Source organism: Mus musculus, chromosome 11, assembly GCF_000001635.26.
Source record: "Mus musculus strain C57BL/6J chromosome 11, GRCm38.p6 C57BL/6J".
Lineage (NCBI taxonomy): Eukaryota > Metazoa > Chordata > Mammalia > Rodentia > Muridae > Mus > Mus musculus.
In genome coordinates this window covers 114966745-114991462 of record NC_000077.6, presented here as the reverse complement: position 1 = coordinate 114991462, position 24718 = coordinate 114966745, and the positions used below count along the sequence as shown (strand labels likewise).

Genomic DNA, 24718 nt, shown 5'->3' with positions numbered 1-24718 from the left:
TACCCATAAGCCACCTCTCTAACTCCTAATATTTATTTCATTATGTGTTTCAGCCTAATACAGAATGAATACATCTGGAGATGTGGCTCAATGGTAGCATGCTTGTCTACAGTGCATTAAACCCTGGTTTTGATCTCAGTCCACACAAAAAAGGAAAATATTATTAAATGACGTTTTGTGTTGGTAGCTGAGGTGGGGTGTGTGTGTGTTTGTGACGGATTGTGTGTGTTAGGTAATGTATGTGTGTATTTTTGTGGTGCATGTGTGTATGTGAGGGTGAGGTGGGTTATATGTGTGTGTATATATGCATGTGTGAGGTAGGTTGTGTGTGTGGTGGGTTATGTGTGTGTATGTGTATTTGTGTGTATATGTGTGTGGTGTGTATTTGTATGGTGTGTGTGGTGTGTGAGTGTATATGGTATATGTGTGTTTGTGCTGTTTGTGTGCATATGTGTGTGATCTGTGTGTATGTATGTGTGCTGGATTATGTATATGTGGTATATGTGTGTGGTCTGTGTATATATCTGTGTTGTGTATATGTGGTATGTGTGTGCATGGGCATGTGTTCATGTGTGTATGTGCATCTGTGTGTGCATTAGTGTGTACATTCATGTGTGTGTAGATTCTCCTGTGTGAATGTGTGTGTGTATGTGCATATGTATGTGTTTGTAAAATTCCTCCCATAATAATTTGATACCAGGGATACATGTACCTATATCTACATATCTACACTTGAAATTGGTCCTCTGGATTTAAACCAACTGCAGATTCCCACAATATGGGAGGCTTACTGGAGGAAGAGAGCTTGAAGCCAGCTTGGGCTGCACAGCAAAACTCTGTCTTACAGAAACAGAACCAGGGCTTGTGGATTCAGGGCAGTGGGTAGAGTGCATTCGTGAAACCTTGGTTTCAGGCTTCAGAGTCTCATAAAAGAGCATGGTGGGGAATGTCCGTAACGCTAGCACTTTAATGTTGGAAAAAGGAAAATGAGAAGCTCAAGGCCAGCTTTGGCTCCATGAGACTTTCCTTAAAACCCACAGTCTCCCTTGTTCTTTGAGTCAATGCCTGTGTCAATAGTAGCCATTGTGGCAGATGCCCCTGGCCACAGAAATCCGTGCTGAGACGTCCATAGCTAGATGAATTCCTGCTGCCCCAGGCTGAGCCTTCAGAAATGCCCTCTGCCACCCAGGGCTTAGCCTAGGCTACTGCCACGGGCTTAGCCTGGGCTGCCTTGTACACTCTTGCTACTACAGCCACTATGCCTTTGGTTGTTCTCCTCTCCCATGATCCCCTGCAACTCAGTTACTTCCTAGGTGAGGGCTTTGCTGTATCCCATCCTTTGTGTCTGTCTCTGCTGATCTGTGTGTCTGCATCTCTCCTCCTGATTCCCATCTGTCTTTCAAGTTCATGTGTCCCATTGCATCTACTCATTAGAGGAAGTTCCCTGTTCACCCGGCTGTCACTCTTTTCCAGTGACTTGGTTGTCTCAAAGATTGACATCATCTTCTTCCTGTATGCAAAATTGAGAAATTTTGTCAAGGAAGTTACTGAGAGAAGTGAACAAGAGAGACCTAAAGGCAACTCAAGCTGAGCTGCGAGTCCTCACAGGGTCCTGACATCTGTCGTCAACAAGGACATGAGAGGAGACGACCATGTGGCAGTTCTCTGCTCTACTCCTATTCTTCCTCCCAGGTAAGTAGCAAGGGCTTTAGACACTTCCATGTCAGTGGTGAGGGCGACCAAGACGGTCTGTTCTGTGTTAGAGAAACCTGGCTGATCTATTCACCAGCTGCTTACCCCTAAAAGAAAAGGCAAGTTTTTTGACATCTTGTGGATTCTATGTGTACTGCAGAAAAACAAATTTCAAAATAAAAAATAAAAATAAAAGCCAAAAACAAACCTTCCAACCCTAGCTGCTCCACGAAAGCCGATGAGTGAGTGGATGAACTAATTCTCACAAAATGTATTTTGGGTTTCATGTTTGGCACATGCAGCCTAGGATGCCCCTGAACTTGTGATCCTCCGGACTCCACCCTCTGAGTGCTGGGGTTTCTAGATGCAGCTCCATCTCCCGTTCTGCTGTGAGCTTTAGTTGACACAGTAATGAATACTTACAGGGGCTGGGTGTGGTGGTGATTACCTTTAATGCCAGCACTCAGAAAGCAGAGGTGGGTGGACCTCTGTTGGTTCAAGGCCAGCCTGGCCCACATTTTGAGAAAACCTGATGGAGTACAATGTGGCTTTTTCACAAGTTTGTACAAGATGTAGTGATCAGATCAGGGTAGCTGGGCTTTCATCAGTCATTTGTCATTTCTTTGTAATCTTGTGTATGAGGTATTTTGAAATATTCTGTTGTCAGACATATTTTCATCTCTCTCATACAACACTAAAAGTTGTCATTCTCATCAAATAATAGATACCCCTGTGTCCTACAAACTCTATCTCTAATTGCAAGCACTCTCCTGTCTTCCCTAATACCCTTCCCAGGCTGATAACCTCTTTTCTATTTTCTACTCCTTTGAGGTTAACTTTTGTTCTTTTGAGAAAAAATGTGTCTCTGTGATATATGTGTGAAAATGTTTGTGTGTATGTCTCTCTGTGTGTGTACACACATGTGCATGTGCTCTCAGGTGCACACATGGGTGCACACATACATGTGGAGATTGACACTGGATCCCTTTCTCTAACACTCTCCACCTTGTTTATTCAGACATGGTCTCCCGCTGCTCCTGAGCTCACAGATTCAGTCTATCTGGCCTGTGATCTCCAGGATCCTCCTGTCTTTCGGGTTACAGACACCCCCACCTCACCTGGCTTTCTACCAGGCAGACCCATAGTCTGCAAAGATTCCCACACTGCAGGCTGTCTCTCCATGCTGTTGGTTGTGTCCTTTAAGTTTAAAATAATTACATTCAGCAATTTTTTGTTTTCTAACTTGTGGCATTAGGAAATGTTTTGTTGTTGAAGCCAATACCCTGAAGAACTTTCTTTATACTTTTTCTTCCTCCCTCCCTCCCTCCCTCCCTCCCTCCCTCCCTCCCTCCCTCCCTCCTTCCTTTTTTTCTTCCGTTATGTCTTTCCTAAGAGTTAATAGCTGTATCTAGACACAACAGAAGAGGGCATCAGATCCCCTTACAGATGGTTGAGAGTCGCCATGTGGGTAGTGGGAAGTGAATTCAGGACCTCTGGAAGAGCAGCCTGTGGTCCTAACCACTGAGCCATCTCTCCAGAGCCTGCTTTATCATTAAGCAGGTATTTGGAATTTGTTGCTTGTGCATGCTGTGTAAGCCCCTCACCAACAGTGCTGCGTCCTCAGACCTACCCAGGAGCTCTGGGACTCAGATTCCACGGATCTGAAGGACAGCACAGGGTCTGCGTGCTGTGAGCTCTGCACCACATGGAGGTCAGATTGCTTGGTGTCATTTTGGTCAGCCTCCAGGACATCTATCCCAGAGACTGCTGGAATGACCAATAGTGGTTTCTGTGTGGCCATAGGATGTGTCTTCTACAAATGACCCTCCTGAGGGCATTGGGTCTGGAAATGAAGCTATCAGTGGACATGGTCTTCTGACACTTCCCCTATTCCAGACATTGGTCATTGTCACCATTGAATCTTGTGAGAGCTATAACTGGGTTCTTCAGCCCTTTTGTCTTAGTCTTTTTTTCTTTTGTTAGTTTTATTTTCTTTTGAGGCTTTAACCAATAGGATAAAAATGCTGATCTGCCTTGGGAAAAGGGAAGCCTTTTTCTGGTTGTTATTCAGCTCATGAACTCTACTTGGCTCAGTAGGAGATCAGTGGTCTGTTTGTGTTTTCCAGGCTGCTGCACGGCTCAGGATTCAGTCACAGGTCCAGAGGAGGTGAGCGGTCAGGAGCAGGGCTCCTTGACAGTGCAGTGCAGATATTCCTCATACTGGAAGGGTTACAAGAAGTACTGGTGCCGAGGAGTTCCTCAGAGATCATGTGATATTCTTGTTGAAACCGATAAATCAGAGCAGCTGGTGAAGAAGAACCGTGTGTCCATCAGGGACAACCAGAGAGACTTCATCTTCACAGTGACCATGGAGGATCTGAGGATGAGCGATGCTGGCATTTACTGGTGTGGAATTACGAAAGGTGGACCTGATCCCATGTTTAAAGTTAATGTGAACATTGACCAAGGTAAGAAAAAATTCCAGAAAATCCTGGTTGGGGTTCAGCAGGATCAGCAACCCTTGTAAAAAAAAAAAAAAAAAAAGTCTTACTAGAAAAAATAAACTGAGTCTACTCTACTTGTTCTGTTTTTTCCAAGAAAGAGAGTGAGGTGGGGAACCCTTGTCTCCTTGTATGCCTGTCTTAGATATTCTCAGTCCTACAGATCTGTGAATTGAACTCAGAATCTCACCTGTGCTAGCCAAGCGCTTTGCCACTGAGCTAACGTCTCTTCCTGAGACCCCGCTGCCCCCTATAACATAACATAAAGGAAGCTGCAGAACCTTTAATTCTGGGCAAGATTGAGTAACAAGGATGAGGTTTATGTCTTGCTTTAAACAACTACAACAAAGAAAATAGACAAAATTGGAGCTGGAGAGACGGCTCAGAGATCAAGAGCTCTGGTTGATGATCCAGAGGACTGGATTTCCTTCTCAGCATCTACATGGTAGCTTGCAGTCATCTGTAATTCATTTTCAATGGATCTGACAGCCTCTTCTGGCTTCAATGGGCACTGCAAGTGCATGGTGCACACAGATACAAGAGAACACCCACACACATATACAAAAAATTTTTCTAAAAAATGAAATAAGCAAAATATGCAAAACTGAAGTGTTTCTGCATATGGTACACCAGGCAGTAATGGGTGTGCTCTGAAGGACGTGAGTTTTAAAGAGAAGCTGTTTCTTTTCTCCATAAAATCATCTTTCCTTAGAGAAGAATGAAAGTGTTAGGCCTGGTGGCGCACACCTTTAATCCCAGCACTAGGGAGGTAGAGGTAGACAGATCTCTGAGTTTGAGGCCAGTCTGTTCTACAGAGTGAGTAGTGTATGATTTGGGGTTACACAGAGAAACCCTGTCTCCAAAAACAAACAAATAAGAAACAAGCATACAAATAAATAAAATATAAACAAACAAACAAATAAAGTCAGTAAGTCCCGGATGGTGGCTGGAAATTGAGCCCCTGAACTCATAGTGGAAAGAACTTAACACCATTCGCAGAACTGGATTATCCACAGGAGGACTAAACCATGATCTCTTCTATCTCCAGCCCCAAAAAGTTCAATGATGACCACCACAGCCACAGTTCTGAAATCCATACAACCAAGCGCTGAGAACACTGGCAAGGAACAAGTGACTCAGAGCAAAGAAGTGACTCAGAGCAGGCCCCACACCAGGTAAGCAGAGCTGCACCCTGGCAGCTCCTTCCCACTGGGCTGACCCTGTGGTCTCTCCCGGGGTGGGGTGGGGGCTCCTGATAGAACATAAATGCCCAGGAATCCTGGGATTCAAGAAAACCAATTATTTCTTGACAAGTATATTACAAGCATTATTTAACATGGCTATATTCTTTTATCTGAATACCAAATTAGCCTGTCCATATGGTCATTTTATTTGCTAACCTCAGTCCCTGTCCTGTAGAAACACTAGGGCTGGCAGATTCTCCTGAAAGCCTGAGGTGGGCTCCCAGTCCTTTCACCTTTTAGTACACCAAGGCTCCCCTTCTAAGCCTCAGCTGCAGGAAGGTAAAGTCCTCACCTGAGTGACAGGAGAGACTGAGCACAGCTTTTGTGTCTCCCCTGTGTGTGCCCCAGTGGGCAGGACAGAGGGCCACAGTTGGGTCTCCACTGAATAGAAGAGATCTCTCTCCCATCAGCTTCAGGTTTCAGCCTATAATTAAATCTCCTTGTTCCTATCCATCTCTGCCAAAACACAATGTGGGGTGGGGGTGGGGTCTCCACAGTGCAGAGGAGGAGTGGGAAATTGGAGACTGTGGTGTGCCTGGATGATGCCTGTCACTCTTGAAGGTGTCCAGAGGATTTTCCAGCACTGTAGAGCTACCTTGGCCTAATTTCATCATGGCCTGTTGGGGTCAAGTCTCCAGGTCAAGGACACAGATAAACCACAAGCTAAGTTAAGGCATAAGCCACCTCTCTATTTCTCCCTCAGAATTGTCCCTCAGGTCTCATCCAGTCCCCTGTCCTTTCTACTGTGTTCTTTCTGCTCCCTGAATATCAAGTTATACAAACATGTCTCAAAGCCTCCCACCTCATAGGCTCTCTCATGGATTTTTTTTTTTTAATTCTTTCTCTGCTAGGGCATTGGAAGTGTTTTTATTGCTTGTTTGTAAGTGGATAAAAACTTAGTTATCAAGTGACAGAGGTTCCAGGTTCCAGAAATGTAGAGTCCAGGAGAGTGTGAAACACGGAGAGACCTCAGTCCTTGGAGACATTTCAGGACACTGGATGGTCTGCCAAGATTCACTCTCGCGTCTCCAGGAACATGTTGGGCTAGCTGTGACTCACAGAGTATCTGCAGTTGTAGATGCTTCCTTCCCATCAGCTGAGGATGGCCTCTTGTTTTACCAAAGGAGAAGCCAAGGATGGCCCAGGGAGGGAGATGGAGACCTGGGCAGGGAATAGAGCATGGCAGAGAGGTGGGGAATGGTGCTTTATACCCTCAGGTCCTCATGGTGCCTCAGGGTATAACAAAGGAACACAAAGAGCTGCAACAGCAGTGTCAATCCACTGACAGAGTACAGCAGCCATCTGACTGCGGGCCACCAGCCAGTTGATTGACCAAATATCTCGGTGATGTTGCCTCACCAAGTAGCATAAAGTTTGCCACTGTCACACTGGATATTTCTGTTTGGAGTGAGCCCCAAGGCTCCTAACACATGGACACTGATGAGGTAGGAGGTGTCATCCTGGTGAAGAATGTAGCAGAGGCCAAGGACAAAGGTCAGGGAGCACTGACACCTTCAGTCTGGATTAAGGATATCAGGTAAAGCTTTCCAGGGTGAGAGAGCTTATCCTGCAGGCAGCATGACCAGCCATGCACTTGTAGGGAGGCAGACCTAATAGCATCTCAGGCTTGACTTTATCTGGCCTTGAAGGCAAGGATATGGGCACCAGGAAGGCTGAGCCCTCTATGCCATGTGGTTGCTTACTCCCTGCCTTCTTTGTTTCCTGCAGGTCCCTGCTGAGCAGCATCTACTTCCTGCTGATGGTCTTTGTGGAGTTACCCCTGCTCCTGAGCATGCTCAGTGCTGTCCTCTGGGTGACCAGGCCTCAGAGATGCTTTGGGAGAGGTGAAAATGACCTGGTGAAGACCCATAGTCCTGTTGCCTAGGATAGAGAGAAACAGTTCCCAAGAAATGGAAAATAATCTCTGTCTCTCTGTTGTCTCTGTCTCTGTCTCTGGGGTGTATGTATGTGTGTGCATGCACCTTGCCGGGGCAGATGTGTATGTGGGAGACATCTACTGGAATCATTCCCTTAGTATCTGAGACAGGGTTTCTAATTGACCAGCACCTTTGTGTGGTAGGTCAGACAGCTGGCCAGGGAACTCCAGGGATCTCCCTGCCTCTACCATCCATCCTGAGATTGCAAGCATACACGAGTGCCCTAGCTTAAAAACAAACAAACAAACAAACACCTTAGGTTGTAGGGATTGAACTCATGTCCTTGTACCTGCAAGGAAGGTAGGCGATTTACCTGCTGAGCCATCTCCCCAATCTGGAGAAGACTCAATCTAGTAAAGAACAACTCATCAGCAGTACCATGGCTCTGATGTGCTGCACAACCAGACTCAGACTAATCCCACTCCTATAGCAGGGACAGCTGAGTTCTGGAACCCATTCATGTGCCCCTCTCTCAGGACATCCTGCAATACCTATCTGGGGCTATCTTCCACTGATGACTTCCAAAGAAGAAAATACAAGAAAACATCACATTTCTTCTTAGTGTACTAGTTCCTTAGAGGACACATGCCAATATAAGACTGCGGGCCACCAGCCAGTTGATTGACCAAATATCTCGGTGATGTGGCCTCACCAAGTAGCATAAAGTTTGCCACTGTCACACTAGCTATCTGTCCCTTATTGGCAGGACACACCCTGCTTTCTTTTTTCTCAACACAGCCCAGTGACTAAGCCCATTGCAAACCCAGATGGAGTAGTTGACCTAAGCTTTGTACCACCTGCTCAGGTCTTCAAGTAGTAGTTAAGCCTTGGTCCCTGAAATCTAGATTGCTCAGTGAGACCAAATGGGGAGGTCAACTGCAGGAATCAGCTGATCTCACAGGAGTCACGAACCCACATCACCCCCAAACCCTTCCAGGAATGGTCTCTTCACCAGGCCCTTCCACTCTCTCCCTTTTACTCAGACAAATCTATTGAATGTCTAAGTAGTTATCACTCTCCACATACATGCTCCAAAATAAGACAGACCCAATTAAAGTCCATAGAGAAGGCCAATGGGATCAAAGGTAAATACTCAGGGGAAATGAGTAGTCTCAGCCCACCAGTCTCAGACATCCTGAGTTCTGCACCATGACACAGTCTTCTTCTTGAGTGGGGCTCTGACACCCACAGCCAAATTCACAACTAACATGGGTGTTCTCCAACTTTGTGGAAGAAGAGTCCCCAGGTTAGCATCTTCTCAGTGATGACATGTGTTGGACTCTAGTGAGCTTGCCTCTTGTTAAGAGGATGGTTTTCATTTGCTTCAGGGGTATACCTGCCAGTCAGTCAGCCACATTCCCACTCATGCTCAGACCAACAATCATGGTTAAACTCTGTGGGACACACACACACACACACACACACACACACACACACACACACGACATATAATCAGGAGAGGGACTCATTAGAGCCTGTAGGTCAGGCAGTGGTAGCACATGCCTTTAATCTCAACACTCAGGAGGCAGAGGCAGGTGGATTTCTGAGTTCTAGGTCAGTCTGCTTTACAGAGTGAGTTCTAGGACTACACAGAGAAATCCAAAAAAACAAGGCTACACAGAGAAACCATGTCCTGGGGTAAAAAAGAAAAAGAAAAGAAGGAAATAAAAAGAAGCAAGAAGGATAGAAGAAAAGAAGTCAGGACAAGAAGGGATACAGGGGATTATAATATCAGTGAAAATGTCTAAAATTCATTATATATTCCTGTGAAGTTATATATGAATTTTTAAATAATAAAGTAAAAATTTAAAGAGGGAAGCATTTTTTCTCTGTGTGGTCCATCCTCTTTCATTCCGGGGCTTGTTCTGTCAGCACAGCACACACACACACACACACACACACACACACACACACACACACACACACACACGTTATATTTACTCTCCCTTCTGCAAGCAGCCCTGGGTGTAGCCCTGCCTTTTCTGCTTTAAGTAGATTCCTTGCCTACACAGCTTCTCTTTTTCTCATTACTCATCTCACCGCCTTGTTGGCAACCTTCATCATGGCGTGGCTTTGCTATTCTTAGCTGGCCAGTGGGCACTGCATTCTTCCACCCCTTATCATGCCATTGTCCCAGGCTGGAGCCCTTGAAAATCTGTCCTGGCAATAGAGATTCCCAGAACTGCCTGTCATTTCCTTATGGTATGAAGATAGGTCTTTTTCTATATCTTCTGAGATGAACATCCCTGAGCTAAATTGTAAGACAGACACACTCCTATCTCCATCAGACACACCTGCTCTCACACCAAACAGATCATGAAGAAAAGAACACAGTTTAGGAATCCTTCTCCTTGGCCCCCAACATCAGGGACAACTAGAAGCAAGTTGTCCCATGCTACATAGAGAATAGTAGGCAAAGTCTTTGAGACCAAGTCTAGCATGGCCCTTCTGTCTCAAATCTGTACAAGCTTGGTTCTGTCCTCTACACAGCTGATTGATGGGTCTGCTCTGTCATCGTCTATTCTGTGATGACAGCATCCAAAGCTCCAACATAACAATTTAGCACAGACACCATAATATGCACAAATTCTCTTATCATCATTTGCACTCAAAAAATCTTGGTAAGGACCCCGCAAAAGCCAACCCCACCATCATTCCAGACACTTGAGATTTCCTGTGAGACAAGTCCTGGTCAGCACCCCCAACCCATCCTGGGTATGTTTCTTCTCCCTGCAATCTAGAATAGACTTTCTCTGACCCCCACCTAAGCATTTTACTTTCATATATCCAAGGCCATGGTCCCACTGACCTGGGAGGCAGAAAAGAAGATTTTGTGGTAGCCACCAGATCTAATTGCATGGCTCCTGCATCTACAAAGAGCAGTATCCCCAGACTCAGCAAAGATAGTCTGCATCCTACCTGATGGTCCTCAGAGTCTTGTCCTCAAAAAAAGTTACCTGACTGTGTGTGTCTCTGTGTGTGTGTGTTTGTGTGTGCACGTGAGTGTGTGTTATGGTGTGCACACATACTTACAAATGTGCGTGTGCACATGCTTTGGCACAGGTATGGAAATCAGAGAACAATTTTATAAAGTCAGTTGTCTCCTTCAACTATTACTTGGGTTCCAGGACTAGACAGGGAAATGTTAGGCTTCTGTCTACTCAAGGAGTCATTCTGCAAACGACTTATCATTGTAGGTCCTCCCTCTGCATTTTGTTAAGTTCTTCAGCTTCTTCCCAATTTTGAGCCTAAGATAAAGTGGGCCATAGCTCAGAAAGATGCCAACTGAACAGGTGGTGCCAAGTGTTCGGGGTAAAAGGCTAGAATCCGAAATTCTGGAGAGGAAGGGAGAAAGGAAGCTGAGATCCTAGAGGAGGAAGAGAAGAATAGAAGCAGAGATTCTACAGCTGACCTGGGCCTGAGTGTCCCGGTCTCCGAAGTCTCCGAAGTGACACGAATGCCACAGACACCAAGTCGGGTTCACGCAAAAACTTTACTTCGGGCTTTTTCTTTTACAGCTCCCTTCCCCAGCAGCTTCTTCTTAGGTCAAGGGCTAAACTACTTCTATCCTACTTCTACTCTTTCTACTTCTACTCACGGCATGGGCTAAAACTCTACACTACTCTATTTCTGGCTTCTACCTAGGGCTAGGGCTAAAAAACCTCTCACCTCGCTACTCGAGACTCCTCTCTCTCTAGCTCCACCCCACCTCATCCAATCAGATTTCACACACTCTCCAGGCATGAGCTTAGGTCGTTCACAGATTGGCTGACAGATCTGGATCACGAGGAACTGTCCAGCCTGGCAGGCAGCCCACACATGCAGCCTCACTGTGCATGCTAGGGCAAGGCAGTAAACAAGTGGGTTTCACTTGGTCTGTGGCTTCACCCTCTTCCCACATCTCCCCCTTTTTGTTTTATTAACAGCTCTGGGTTCAGCATTTGTCTTAGGTTGCCCCCATCTGTGCCACATCCTTACCCGTCATGGAAGTGACAAACTCATTTTTGCCATCCTGTCTTAGGTTGGTATGCTCACGTGAGGTTCTTACCCGTCATTGATTACTGATCTAGCATGTTGAGCCAACATTGGGGGGATGTTCCTGCTTCCAAGGCTGCCATAGCCTACACTAAGGCTCATTTATCAGCCCTGTGCCGTCTTCGCATACGTGCCATCCACCAAAGCATTCCTCCACACACAACAGTCAGCAGGAGCGCTCAAAAGGCCATCCCTCCCCAATTTTTTAAGAGTCCCACAGTTCCCTGGATGATCTCCAGCCATTGCTTTGCAGTTGCAATCTCCACATGGGTGTTGTTCACGGCAACAATTGATGCTCGCAATTGCTTCATCTTTGTGTCAAGATCATGACTCCAATTTCCTAGCAGCATCACACCAATTGCACATGACAGTTTCGCAGCTCTGGAAAAATTTTGATACTGAACAGAGGTTACACACACTCCTGACATATGAGTCAAGCTCTGGCTAAGGGTGTTAATTGGTGAGGAGATTGTAAATCGGAATCTCCTTTTAAAATATCAAATGACGGGCTTAACTCTGCATTGGGAAGATTACAATAGGGCCGAATCCAAATGATATCTCCTAACAATTTCTGAAAATCATTTAAGGAATGCATTTTATCCACCCTTAGTTCCAGCTTTAGTGGCTCGACAACAGCATCTCTCAATTTAGTACCTAAATAGTGTTTTACTTCTGTCTTTTGAACCTTTTCTGGGGCTATCTATCTATTGCCCGAGCTTTTGTCCCCACCGGCAAGAACACACTCAGGACAACCGAAATCTTCTGTGGCAAAGCTTTATTGCTTACTTCTCAGGAAGACCCTGACCCCAGAAGATGGAGTCGCTTATATAGCCCTCAGCCATGGCATTTCAGCACCTGATATGGCGTGTCAGCTCCTGATTTGTTGCTCGCCCATCACCCTACTATTATGCCCCGAGAATGGGCAGTGACTAGGAGAGAGTACACTCTCGCGCCTGTGTACAAGGCTTGTTTATTAGTTAGGTACAGCGGAGGCCAGCGCCATCTTATAATGGCGATTGCTCACGGCACGCACAGCTCTCCACAGCAATTGCTCACGGCACAGCTCTCCACATCTCCCCCTTTTTACTTTATTAAAATTTGAGGGTGGACTAGGTCTGTGTAATCATGTCCATCTGTTGTGGCTCCTGTCTTAGGTCGTTCCTCCAATGTCACAGCCTTTCCTGTCATAGGGTAACCCTATCACCACCGGGCCCCGTGTCTTAGGTTGATCTGTGCATGAGGAAAGTTGCCCGTCCCTGGATACCACAGTGCTATGTGACAGTAACTACAAATGACCTAGGGCGAACTCTACAAAAGAGGCCAGCCACCAATGTCAACTAATTCTTGAGCATAGATAGCCAGATTTCGGGGGAGGCCCCTTGCTCAATGGCAGCAAGTGCTTGAGCTATCACAACCTTGTCACGTGTTTGTTGGGTTCTGAGCTTGCAAACCAACCAGAGCATGAACACAAGTCCACAGCAGGTGGCAACACCAAATAAACCTACCCATTCCTTAAAATAAGAAAATGCAGATGAAATCCAGGAGGAGAGGCCCTCTGTCAATGACAGGTCCACTCGAGTTGAGTTGATCTTTAAAACTTCCACCCTCAGGGTCTCAAGAGTCTCATCGAATCCCTCGGACCAATTTCCTGCAAGATACAAGGAAAGCTGTCTAGACAGATTAGCTGCATGAGTAAAATTTTCATATTGGACACTGGTAATACACAGAGCTTCCAGTTTTCTTTCACAACCCAACTGGGCCATCAGGTATAAGACACTTATCTGTTCCTCTACCAGATCAAGGCGCTGATTCAAAATCATCAGCCCTCCCTTCAGCTGGGCACTAGCACCTGCCTCATTACTTAGAAGCCATTGGTAATATGGTCAAATATTTTCTTTTTCTGTAGCATCTCCTTTATCATTCATTACAGCAAAATCCAATGGAGGTGACAAAACCCTTTGCTATTTCTTTCCAAGGAAAAATTTTTTTTGATTGACAAGGTGAAAAATCTATAGGAAATGCAAGGTCTGGATGACACCAAGGCATGCTGCATATAGCAGTAGCATTGTCAACAGGCCATCATGATCTTTTGGGAATAGTCACATTTCCCTTTATCATGATCGTGGTGATGTTTATAGGTGAAGTTACATTATTTCCAACATCACCTGATCCTGATTGTGCTCCTTGAGCAACTTGCGTTAAAGCATTAAATAACACTCCAGAGCTCACTTTATTTTGGCTAATGAAATCTGTCCAATTAGAGATACTCTTTTTCTTTAAAAATATTCAGTTGTCAAAAACAAAGGCAAGGTAGAAGAATTGGAATATACTGGTAAAGGTACCTGCTATGATCTTATTATGGCCCACAAAAGTATACTTATCCCTGTCTCAATCACCAGGAGTAAGAATAACAGGATCATCTTGGGATTCATCTTGATCTTTCATGGTCCTTGTCAATCATGTCAGAACCCAAAGTGGATTTTTTTTTCTCACCCTGTGGAAAAAATACAAATAGCTCCCTGGGATCTGATTAAGATAGGATCCGGGCCATACCATTTATCATCAAGGACATTCTTCCACTTGACCATTTCATTGAGCTGTTGAGGCCATTGTCCGTACCTTTCAGCTGGTGATCTCCCAGCATTATCCAGTTTTAAGAAATTAAGAGTAAATATTATAAGGGATAGAGCCATCTTTGACGTCATAGCCTCTATCCCCCCTTTTTGTTTTTGTTTTTTAAAGAAGTTTTAATTCTCCTAGTTACCTAATGACCGGTTTGAGATAGAGGCCTTCATATACATTCTGTGTCCCCCCCAGGACATAGCCTGTGGGAGTCGGTTGCCTTGATGCCAGGTGTAGGTCATGAATGTTCTTGACTAACAAGAACAGAGCATTTGTATCTAGGGTGGCTTTTCAGCCCAGTCATATATACTATTTAGATTTACAAAATAAACAGCTAGGACTTATCTGTTTAGTCTTTCTTGCTAGTGGTTAAATTCAGCTTAGGAATTTTTCCCTTGAATAGGAGCCAGGTAATGATGTATGTGCTCTAATATGTTGAATATAAAAAGGGTGCTCACGCATCAAAATACATCAATATTCTGCAGTAACCAAATTAATGGCTGTTTGGAACAAGGAACAGACACTTATACATGTAAGCAAACTCTGTACACTATAACTTTATATAAAGTAGGCAAGTCAAATCACAATGTCTTGATAAATTTCACAGCCTAATTGACCTTTTATAAACTTTGAATTTAAATTTTATTTAGAACAACATCTGGCTAGGTCTATAATAAGGCTCTAAGAAGTGCCACACAAGCCGAGCTGAGGCTGCTCCCCTCCGAGCTCAGCCTCAACCCAAATGCAAACTTTTCTCAATCTGAACACACTGCTAGAGTCTTGGCCCAAAGATTATCTCTATGTTGAAGTATCCTTAAAGACCTGTTTTCTTGTGTTTGTTCATGTTGTTTAGAAAGACTCCAACCTTGAGTTCCCAATTTTAAGCTAACTTTCTGTTACAAGCAAAAGGCTGTCTGCCCCTTTAAGAGCTCCATTTGTAATCGGCCCTCAGCAGGGCTTTTTCAGCTGTACTTGGCTCCCAGCCACAGTGCAGCTAACTTGTCAATTTTTGCTGTGCAGACTGAGACTGATTTTTATACTTTTCAACATGAAACACAGAACAACAATCATTCAAACAACAAAACAAAAACAAACATGAATTGACAGACATATGGACTATTTGTTTTGGTGCACCAAAAAATGACAATAGACAGACAGGGAATAGAACTTGGTGTCTCAAAGGGACACAGATATCCTAACCAGAGCTAAGAATATCTCCATAGGAGCCAGAGAGGAAATAGGACATCTCCCATTTTCCTTCTGTTCCCAGGAGAGCTCTGAAATAGCTTATTTTCATTTTTTCTCTTTTTTGCTAAAAGATCCCAAACAGGGGATAACTGCTTTTCTAAAACTTATTTTCTCTCTCTCATGTTCAGACTCTACTTCCTTATCTCCTTCTTCTGGGAATACTGCCAGAGAATGGAGAGGAGGCACAGTGGCCCTGAGAGCTATCTTTAAGCCTTTAATGAAGGCTGCCTCTTTAGTCAAAGTCCTCAAGAGGAGGGTAAATTGACTTAATTTATATTATCCTTTGTGTCTTTATAACTTATATTATCTTTTGTATCTTTATATTTTATATTATCCTTTGTATCTTTATATTTTATATTGTCCTTTGTTTTTCTCTTTTCTCCTTTTCTAAACTCACCCAGGGCATTTTTTCCCTAATTTCTCTTTTCCTCGGGCTCAAGGTCCGTGGAAAGGCCTTTATTCTTCAGTGCACCTTGTTTCGTTTCAACTCTTACTCTCTCTCCCTGCTCTGCCTCTGATAGACTGTCTTGAATTTCGTCCAAAACTTTCTGCTCTGCTTCTACCATTTGCTGACAATCCTCGTCTGTTAAGCATGATCTCACCAATTTCCACTATGGCATGGTCCCTGCTTTAAGTTTGCCGTTCTGCTGTTCCCTAACTAGATCTCCTTTCAGTTTGTCCCAAGAGGCGACATATCAATTGAACGGAACTAAAGTCTGTGACAGTGGACATAGCTGCTGGACCATTCCATCTTATGTGTAAAGAAATCTGGAATTATGTGATTATAATTTTCTTAGCATTTTCTTTGTAAAAAAATCTAAAATATGAACTAGTTGGTGTATAGTAAAAAGTAAAGAAATTCTGAGAGGAGTTTTATTTTTGGATAGTACATATATACATATGCAGTGTGTGTGCCAGTGGTGTTAACAAAACTAATAGTGGAATTTGATCCTTAACAATGCCATTATTTAAGTTGAAGTGTTTATTAGCTCACCAAAATTGAACGTACTGTTAAAGGAAACTGGCTTCTGATGCATGAACATTTGTATGTACACTGAAAGTAGTCCCTAATAAAAGATAAACCAAGCATAGACAGTATGTACCCCTGAGAAGTGTTGATGACTTATGAGGCAGGTTATACCATGGTGCCACACAGTCTATCTCCCTGACAAATCCCTCTATAGTCTTAGTGGCGATTTTCAGGCCACACTGCTTCAGGACCGACCGCAACACCACTACTACAGAATGGGAGATTCCCATACTGCCACTGTCCAGTCCTGACCGCGACTGAAACTGGTTGCTGTCCAGGTGCTGTCCAGGCCTGACCACTACTGAAACTGGTCGCTGTCCAGGCACTGTTCAGGCCTGACCGTGACTGGGAACCAGTCAGCAGTTCCAGCGGTGGAAGCAAAATGAAACCGAAAGGAAAAGTGCAATCACCGTGCAAACAATCAAAAGGGCGTCTAATTCTGGAGAAATTTCAAGACTGTGCGTACCTTGCAGAGCCTTACGTGTCCCGCAGTTCTGGTTCTGCCCTGCTAACAAGGGATCTCCCTTGCGCGGGTGTGATGGTAGTTCCCGGGTTCCTAGGCGCCACTTATCCCGAGCTTTTGTCTCCGCCGGCAAGAACACACTCAGGACAACCGGAATCTTCTGCGGCAAAGCTTTATTGCTCACTTCTCAGGAAGACCCCGACCCCAGAAAATGGAGTCACTTATATAGCCTCAGCCATGGTGTTTCAACACCTGATATGGCGTGTCAGCTCCTGATTTGTTGCTTGCCCATCACCCCACTATTACGCCCTGAGAATGGGCAGTGACTAGGAGTGAATTCACTCTCACACCTGCGTACAAGGCTTGTTTATTAGTTAGGCACAGCGGAGGCCAGTGCCATCTTATAATGGCGATTGCTCGTGGCATGCACGGCTCTCCACAGCTATCACCAAATTCCACTTCTCCAAGAGGTATTTAGTTAGGGTCCCAAATACCTCTTCCACTTCCACATAGAGGATCCACAAATCAAAATATCATCCATACTACTCTTTCCCCTTTTGTCTCCCTCATCTTTATAGAGGGCTGATGGTTCGGGCGGCCTACCGCACCTCAACCTCCAGTGGAACATCCGATGACAGCTGTCGCTATCAGTCCTGTTGCTGTCACTAGCAGACCCTTCAGAGCTAGATTCCTTCTTCTCTTTCTTAGCTTTGGTTTGTTGTCTAAGCAGTTTAGGCTTTCGGCAGCTAGCCTGAGAAGCAATCTCCTTATTGTACTTTCCACTGGCGTCCCTCAAGCATGCTCCGACCAAGATCCAGATGACTAACATTTTTACTTTCATTTTAGTCGCAATTGAACCCATGTTGCTGAAATTCCCTTTGTCTCTATTCCTGAGAACCTTAATGCTTCGTCCCTTTTTCTCGGGAACCTTACCTTTGTCTCTATACCTGAGAATGTTAATAGTCCCTAATCTGGGAACCTAATAGTCTCTAACCGAGAACTTTAATGCTCTGTCCCTTTTTTCCCGGGAAACTTACAGGCCTGTGCTTTCTTCAAATACCATTGCTTACCAAAAATTTCCTTACAGCTGTTTACTAAAAGTTCCTACCGCTGTTTACTAAGGTTTCCTTACCTCTGTTTACCAAAATTTCCCTACCGCTGTTTACCAAAATTTCCCTACCACTGTTTACCAAAATTTTCCTACCACTGTTTACCAAATATTTTCCTATCGCTGTTTACCAAAAAATTTCCTACCGCTGTTTACTAGAATTTTTTCTACTTACCTTTGCTGACCAACACGATCCCCAATCCCCGAACGGGCCACCATTTGTCCCAGTCTCCGCAGTCTCCGACGCGACACAAATGACACAGACACCAAGTCAGGTTCACGCAGCAACTTTACTTCGGGCTTTTTCTTTTACAGCTCCCTTCCCCAGCAGCTTCTTCTTAGGGAAAGGGCTAAACTACTCCTATTCTACTTCTTCTCTCTCTACTTCTACTCATGTCATGGGCTAAAACTCTCCACTACTCTACTTCTGGCTTCTACCTAGGTCAAGGGCTAAAATAACCTCACTACTCTACTTCTGGCTTCTACCTAGGGCTAGGGCTAAAAAACCTCTCACCTCGCTACTCAAGACTCCTCTCTCTCTAGCTCCACCCCACCTCATCCAATCAGAATTCACACATGCTCCAGGCACGAGCTTAGGTTCACAAATTGGCTGACAGATCTGGATCACGAGGAACTGTCCAGCCTGGCAGGCAGCCAACGCATGCAGCCTCACTGCACGTATTCGGGCAAGGCAATAAACAAGTGGGTTTCACAGGACCTGCGGCCGCACCTGCTTCCCAGAAGCATCTCCGGACACCGAAGACTGCAGCCATGAGACTCCCAGGGGACCATGGGATGAGCTGGTTTTTGTAATTAAAATGTTTTAGTTTTCATATTTGGGTGCTTAGCCTGCCTGTTTCCTGTGCCCTGTATGTGAGGCTGGTGCTCACAGAGGCCCTAAGAATCCATTGAAAGGGAGGTATAGATGCTTGTGAGCTGCTCTATAAATGTTGGGAATCAAACCTAGTCTTAAGGAAGAGCATCATGGTCCTTAACTGCTGCACCATCTCTCCAGTTCCTGGAGTGTTTTCCAAAAAGATTTATTGTTGTTGTTGTCGTTGTCATCATCATCATCATATTTTAAAGTTATGTGTACCTGTATGTGGGTATATGCATGAGAGTGCAGGTGTCCATGTTGTGCAACAATGGATGCCAATTCTAGGTTGGAAACCACCTGGGGTGGATGATAAGAACTGACCTCAGGTCCTCTGCAAGGACGGAACCTATTCTTTTTATCTATACTTTTTTTACTTATTTCATGTCTATATTTCTTGTGTCTGCATGCATGTCTGTGTAGCATGTGCATGCCTAGTGCCCCACAGAGAGAAGGAATCAGCTTCCCTGGCACTGGAGCTAAGACAGCTGTGAGACCCAGTGTAGGTGCAGGGAATTGAACCCAGGTCCTCTGGAAGAACAACCACTGAACAACAGAGACAGCTCTCGTGCCCCTAGAATGGTTTTCGATGGAGCAGATATTCTCCATCAAATATCCAAGTTGGCCTCATAAGTTGATAATGAAAGAGGCATGATGAAAAGATTAGTCATTTTCTCCAACCCCACTCAGAATTATGTGAAATCTCTACATAATTCAACAAATATCCATTAAGAGCCTACTGAGTGCCAAGCCCTAGTATAAACATAGGGTAGAATGTGTGCCCTAATGAAGCTTATGTTCTGTCACAAGGACATTAAATACTAATGAATTGCAATAAGATCAATGGAGGAGCCAAATCAGGAAAAGAGTGATGTAGGGTGATCTTAAAAGTCATATCTAAGGACATGGCCTCTCATTTGGGATGTTCAGGGGGCAAAGTGCTGTAGAGTTTCTGGGGAAGAATCTCTTTAAAAACCAGGAAATGAGGCAGGCAGTGGAGGTGCACATCTTTAACCCCAGCACTCAGGAGGCAGAGGCAGGTGGATCTCTATGAATAGTCTGAGTCAGCCTGGTCTCCAGAGCAAGTTTCAGGATAGCCAGAGCTACATAATAAGACCTCTGCTGAGAGTTTGCATTTCTGCCTCACTGCAGGGGTGTGGGAACACACCGATAAGCCACAAAAGGGTGGTGAAACACCACACTTTAGGCTGCATTTCTTCCTTGTTGATGAGGTGCGGGGCCTCACACTGCTCAGGGAAGACTAACCACAGTCTACGATAGGGGACACAACCCATGTTTCTTTGGATGAGAAAAGGCAGAGGCTGGGACAGATGCTGTGGTTCTCAAACTCCTGTGCACCCAGATGCCAATAGGAACCAGGAGGGGTTGAGAACATGGGCTCCCATTCTCCTGTGTACCCAGATGCCACTGGCGACCAAAAGGACTTGGGAATGGGAGTCCATGGGTGCCGTGCTGAGCCTGGGATATGGGGGGCTGGGATCCTGCTTAGCTCTGAGTGAGTGTCAGGAGTATGGAGAGGCTTCTACAAGAGACTGTGGTGTGGCCCTGGAAGATGAAAGCCTCTCCCCTCAGCAGCTTTTGATGAAGGAGTTGGTCTTTGCTTATCCAAACAGTTTTAGTCATGGCAGAAGTGGATGCATATGTCTATCTCACAGTGAACCAGAGATTAAATACCTTTTGCAGGAAGGGATGCCCAGGAAGGGAAGCTCATTGACTAAACACTCTGGGCCTATCTACATTCCTCATTATCATGGAGACCTCTAGGTTTTCATTCTACATGACTGGATGTCAAGGTCCTTTTAGTGGGGTGTCATGGTCTCCTGCTCCAGGACAGGAAACTGCTCTGAAGCTAGTTCGAACTCCTGCCATTCTCAACTGTGGGATTTATCAGGGTTTTGAATTGCTACAACCTTACCAGTTCTTCTGTCTGGTGGCACCATGCACTGCCTCACACTCTGTCTTGGAAAACTAAAACCAAAACAAAATTCAAAAAAGACCACACAATTAGAAGTTAGTGCTTGCATTTTTGAGGCTAAACAAAGTTAGCAGTAAAGAGGATCCTGGGGGAGGAACCAAGATGCAGGCTGAAGCTGGATCCTGAGGTAGAGTCTGAGTCCTTCACAAATAGGGAGAAGCCAACCGTGTTTTAATCAAGGGGTGAGATGAGCTGGTCCGTCTGGCCCATTCACCAGTCCATCAGTCTGTCCTAGTCTGTTCTTTGATGCTGTGATAAAACACTGACCAAAACCACCTTGCTGGGAGGAAAGGTCTTCCTTGACTGGCGCTTCCAGGGCACTGTCCAGTTTGCAGGAAGTGTGCAGGAGCTCAGCAGGAAGCTGGAGGCCTGAACTGAAGCAGAGGCCATGGAGGGCGCTGCTCACTGGCTTGCTCAGCCTGCCTTCTTAGACAACCCAGGACCACAAGCCCAGGGATGGCATCTCATCTATCCATCAATTAACAATCAAGAAAATATCCTTATGACCGTGTTCACCATGTCTATCTGGTTAGAGTAAATTCTCAGTAAAAATTGCTTCTTCCAGGGTTCTCTAGTTTGTATCAAGTTGACGTAAATTACCAGTACACACCAACCTATCTTTTACCCTGTCAGGACAATGATACCCTGTTCCTCTGTTTATAATTTTTCTTTTTCTCTATTTCTTTTTTTAAATTTGGTTTTGTGGGATTTTGCTGTTATTTATAGTGTTTTTTTTTTTCAAGACAGGGTTTCTTTGTGTACCTTGGCCTTCCTGGAACTTGCTGTGTAGATCAGACTGGCATCAAACTCACAGAGATCCACCTGCCTCTGCCTCCTCAGTTTTGAGATTAAAAACACGCATCAACTTTCCTTCCTTTTTCCAGAGACCAGGTGTCAGCTGTTTTTTTTTCTTCTCATCACTGTGATAAATAATGAGACAAAGGCAGCTTAAGGAGGGAAACGTTTATCTTGGACCAAGGTTTGAAGGCATTTAGCCAACCATGGTGGAAAGGCAGGGAGGTGGGATGTGAGGTGGCTGCTCACATTGTTTCCACAAGTAAAAAGCAGGATGAACACTGGTCTTACGTTCCTCCCTCCTTTACCTCTGTTTATCCAGTCTGCCATTGAGCCCAGAGGAGGTGTCGGCTGTGGGAAGCCGTTGCAGAGAAGCAGTTACAGAGTGGCAGTTACAGAGTGACAGTTACAGAGTGGCAGTTACAGAGTGGCAGTTGCAGAGTGGCAGTTGGCTACTGCTGGCCACCACACATACATAGGCAGTAAAGGTTCTTTTGCCAAGATGAGAGAGAAGTTAACCAATCAGATGTAGGCATGCAAATGAGGTGATTAGCGTAACCCAAGCACAATCAATCCAGGTGTGAGTCACGCCTCTCCTAGGCCTATATAAGCAGCACCAGTTCTGGGCTTGGGGTCTCTTCGCCTCTGCAATCAAGCTCTCCCAATAAACGTGTGCGGAAGGATCCTGTTACAGCGTCGTTCTTCCTGGCCAGTCGAGCGTGCGCAAGAGTCGGCTCCTGGCATCTCCTCCTCTCCCTGAGAGGGACCTTCCTCCCTCCTGCTATTTGGAGAGGCTCTGATCACAGCAGAAGATCCTGAGGAGACACAAGGAGGTGCCACAGGTCCGGAAAAGCCCTACTAGGCACCTCCCAGGCATGTCTTTACTTGTGGAGTTGCAGTGATCAGCACTTGGTGTGTCTACAAACTTCCTCTTCTGGCATCTGAAGGTTCTTCCTCTTCGGGCTTCTTGCTTCTCACTGCAGGGTAGAGCTAGGCAAGAGGCATGAGCAGACCATTGTCTTCTCAGTTTCCTCTTTCCCCACAGCAACTGCATGTGTTTCTGTGGCTCTGTTTGTTTCTGTGGCCTGATGTGTGTGGGTGAGTGTGAATCGGCCCCACTCATGGGAAAAGCGCTTGCCGTCCACTTCCTACCTCTCTCTGACTCTTGCAGTAATGACCATCTTAGATGTGGAGGCAAAGTCAGTTCTTGGGAGTTCACAGAACAGGAAGACAGCAGAAACTTGGAGCCCTGACTTTGTAGAATCTGGACCTCACCAGACTTTTGCTGGACACAAAAATAAGTTGCTAATTTTTCCAATCTCTGAAGGTCAAATGAATAGTCTCATTTACTATAGCTATTGTGAGAAGGCACTAATACCACACAAAATGTGAGCCCTGCTATAAGAGAACCTTGGTTAGTGGACACTCTCTCTGCTTCCAGCTTTGTCCCCTGCTCACTCTGGGAAGAGCAGAACAGTTGCACCAAACTCCTTCCCAGAGCATCAGGATAAACACCTGCTTTGCCCAGTTCCAAATTCTGATTTCCTGTGTCGCCTTCCAGGCAGCCGTAATCTCAACAAAGAGATGGGACAGCTCTCTAGCTTGGTTTGTGCCTCTTCATATTCCAAACTGAGCAGAAGCCAGCAGCCAGAAGCTCAGGGTCATTTTACACTACTAGCCTGTACTAGACCCTCATGGCCTCCTTCTTTGTCTTCTCTCAGACACTCTGTGCTCCTCAACACCCTCATTCTCAAAACTGAAGAATGCAGAAGGGCCTAGCATGGAGATCCTGAACTTGGGAGGGAAACACAGGAAGATCTCCCCAAATTTGAGACTGGAGAGGTTACCCATTGTGGTTCAGGTCAGCCAAGGATACATAGCTAGTCGAAAGAAGACTAGGAAGAAGATGATAAAGAGGAGAGGAAGAGGAAGAGGAAGAGGAAGAGGAAGATGGGGAAGAGGCAAAATAATTTTTCTTTCTGCCATTTTCCTTCTTTGTTTCTCAAATCGCTAAGGCCCCATCCTTCCTGTCAAGACCAGCTCTTTTACACAGATTTCCTTATTTGTTTCTTTCTAAAAGCTGACTTTCCTGTTTCTGTTGTTTATACAAAAGATTCCTCCTCAGAGCTGTACTTCCTACTCTGTATTAATCTTAGACACTTCATGGGAAAATGACGTAGTAGTGGTGAAGTTTTCTAGAGAGCAGATAATTCTCTGTATGTGTAAACATGTGTGAGAGAGTATGTATGTTTGTGCATTTGTGTATATGTCTGTGAGTGTGTGAGTGTTTGACTGAGTGTGTGTATGTGATTATGTATGAGTGTGTGTTTGAGTGTGTGTGAGTGTATATGTGTGTGAGTGTGTGAATGAGTCTATATGTGTGTGAGTGTGTGAATGAGTCTATTTGTGAGTACATATAAGTAAGTGTGTGTATTTAAATGTTAGTTTTGGTATGTGTGAGTGTGAGAGAATGTACGAGTTTGTGAGTCTGTATATGTGTGTAAGTATATATGTATGTTTGTGTATTTGTGAACAAGTGTGCATATGAGTGTGAGTGTATGAATATGTGTGTGAATGAGTATGTATGTAAGTGTGTGAGAGTATGTATGTGTGTAAATATTTATGAATGTGAGTGTGAGTGTGTGTATGTTCGGGTCTGTGTATATGTTTGTGTATGAGTGAGTGTGTGTGTGTGTGCACATGTGAGTGTGTGAGTATATGTGTGAGTGTGTAAGTGTGTGAGAGAGTTTGTTTGTGTGTATATTTGAGTGTGTGAGTATGTGTGCATGTGAGTGTATGTGAGTGTGGAAGTGTGTGTGTGTATGATTGGTTCTGTGTATGTGTAAGTATGCGTGAGTGAGTGTGTGTATGAGTGTGTCTGTGCATGTGTGAGTGTTTGTGCATGTGAGTTCATGAATGCATGTGTGAGTGTGTATGTGAATGTGAGAGTATGTCTGAGTGTGTGTGTATGTGAATGTGTAAGAGTGTGAGTGTGTGCGTATGTGTGGGTCTGTATATGTGTGTGTAAGTATGTGTGAGTGTGTGTATTGGTAAGTATGTGATTTGTGAGTGTGTATTGTGAATGAGTTAGTGTGTGTGTGCATGTGTGTGTATGTGTGAGTGTAAGTATATGAGTGTAAGTGTTCATATAGGGTGGAGTACATACACACATG

The 24718-nt window shown here is 44.9% G+C and overlaps 1 protein-coding gene across 1 annotated transcript; it reads left to right on the top strand.

The window, feature by feature from the left end:
* The first annotated feature begins 1576 nt into the window (after nucleotides 1–1576).
* On the top strand, nucleotides 1577–9020 carry Cd300ld (CD300 molecule like family member d). The gene is made up of 4 exons (NM_145437.2): nucleotides 1577–1692; nucleotides 3819–4160; nucleotides 5242–5368; nucleotides 7166–9020. The coding sequence occupies exons 1-4, from the start codon at nucleotides 1653–1655 to the stop codon at nucleotides 7320–7322; spliced, it is 666 nt and encodes a 221-aa protein (NP_663412.1). The 5' UTR covers nucleotides 1577–1652; the 3' UTR covers nucleotides 7323–9020.
* The last annotated feature ends 15698 nt before the right edge of the window (nucleotides 9021–24718 follow it).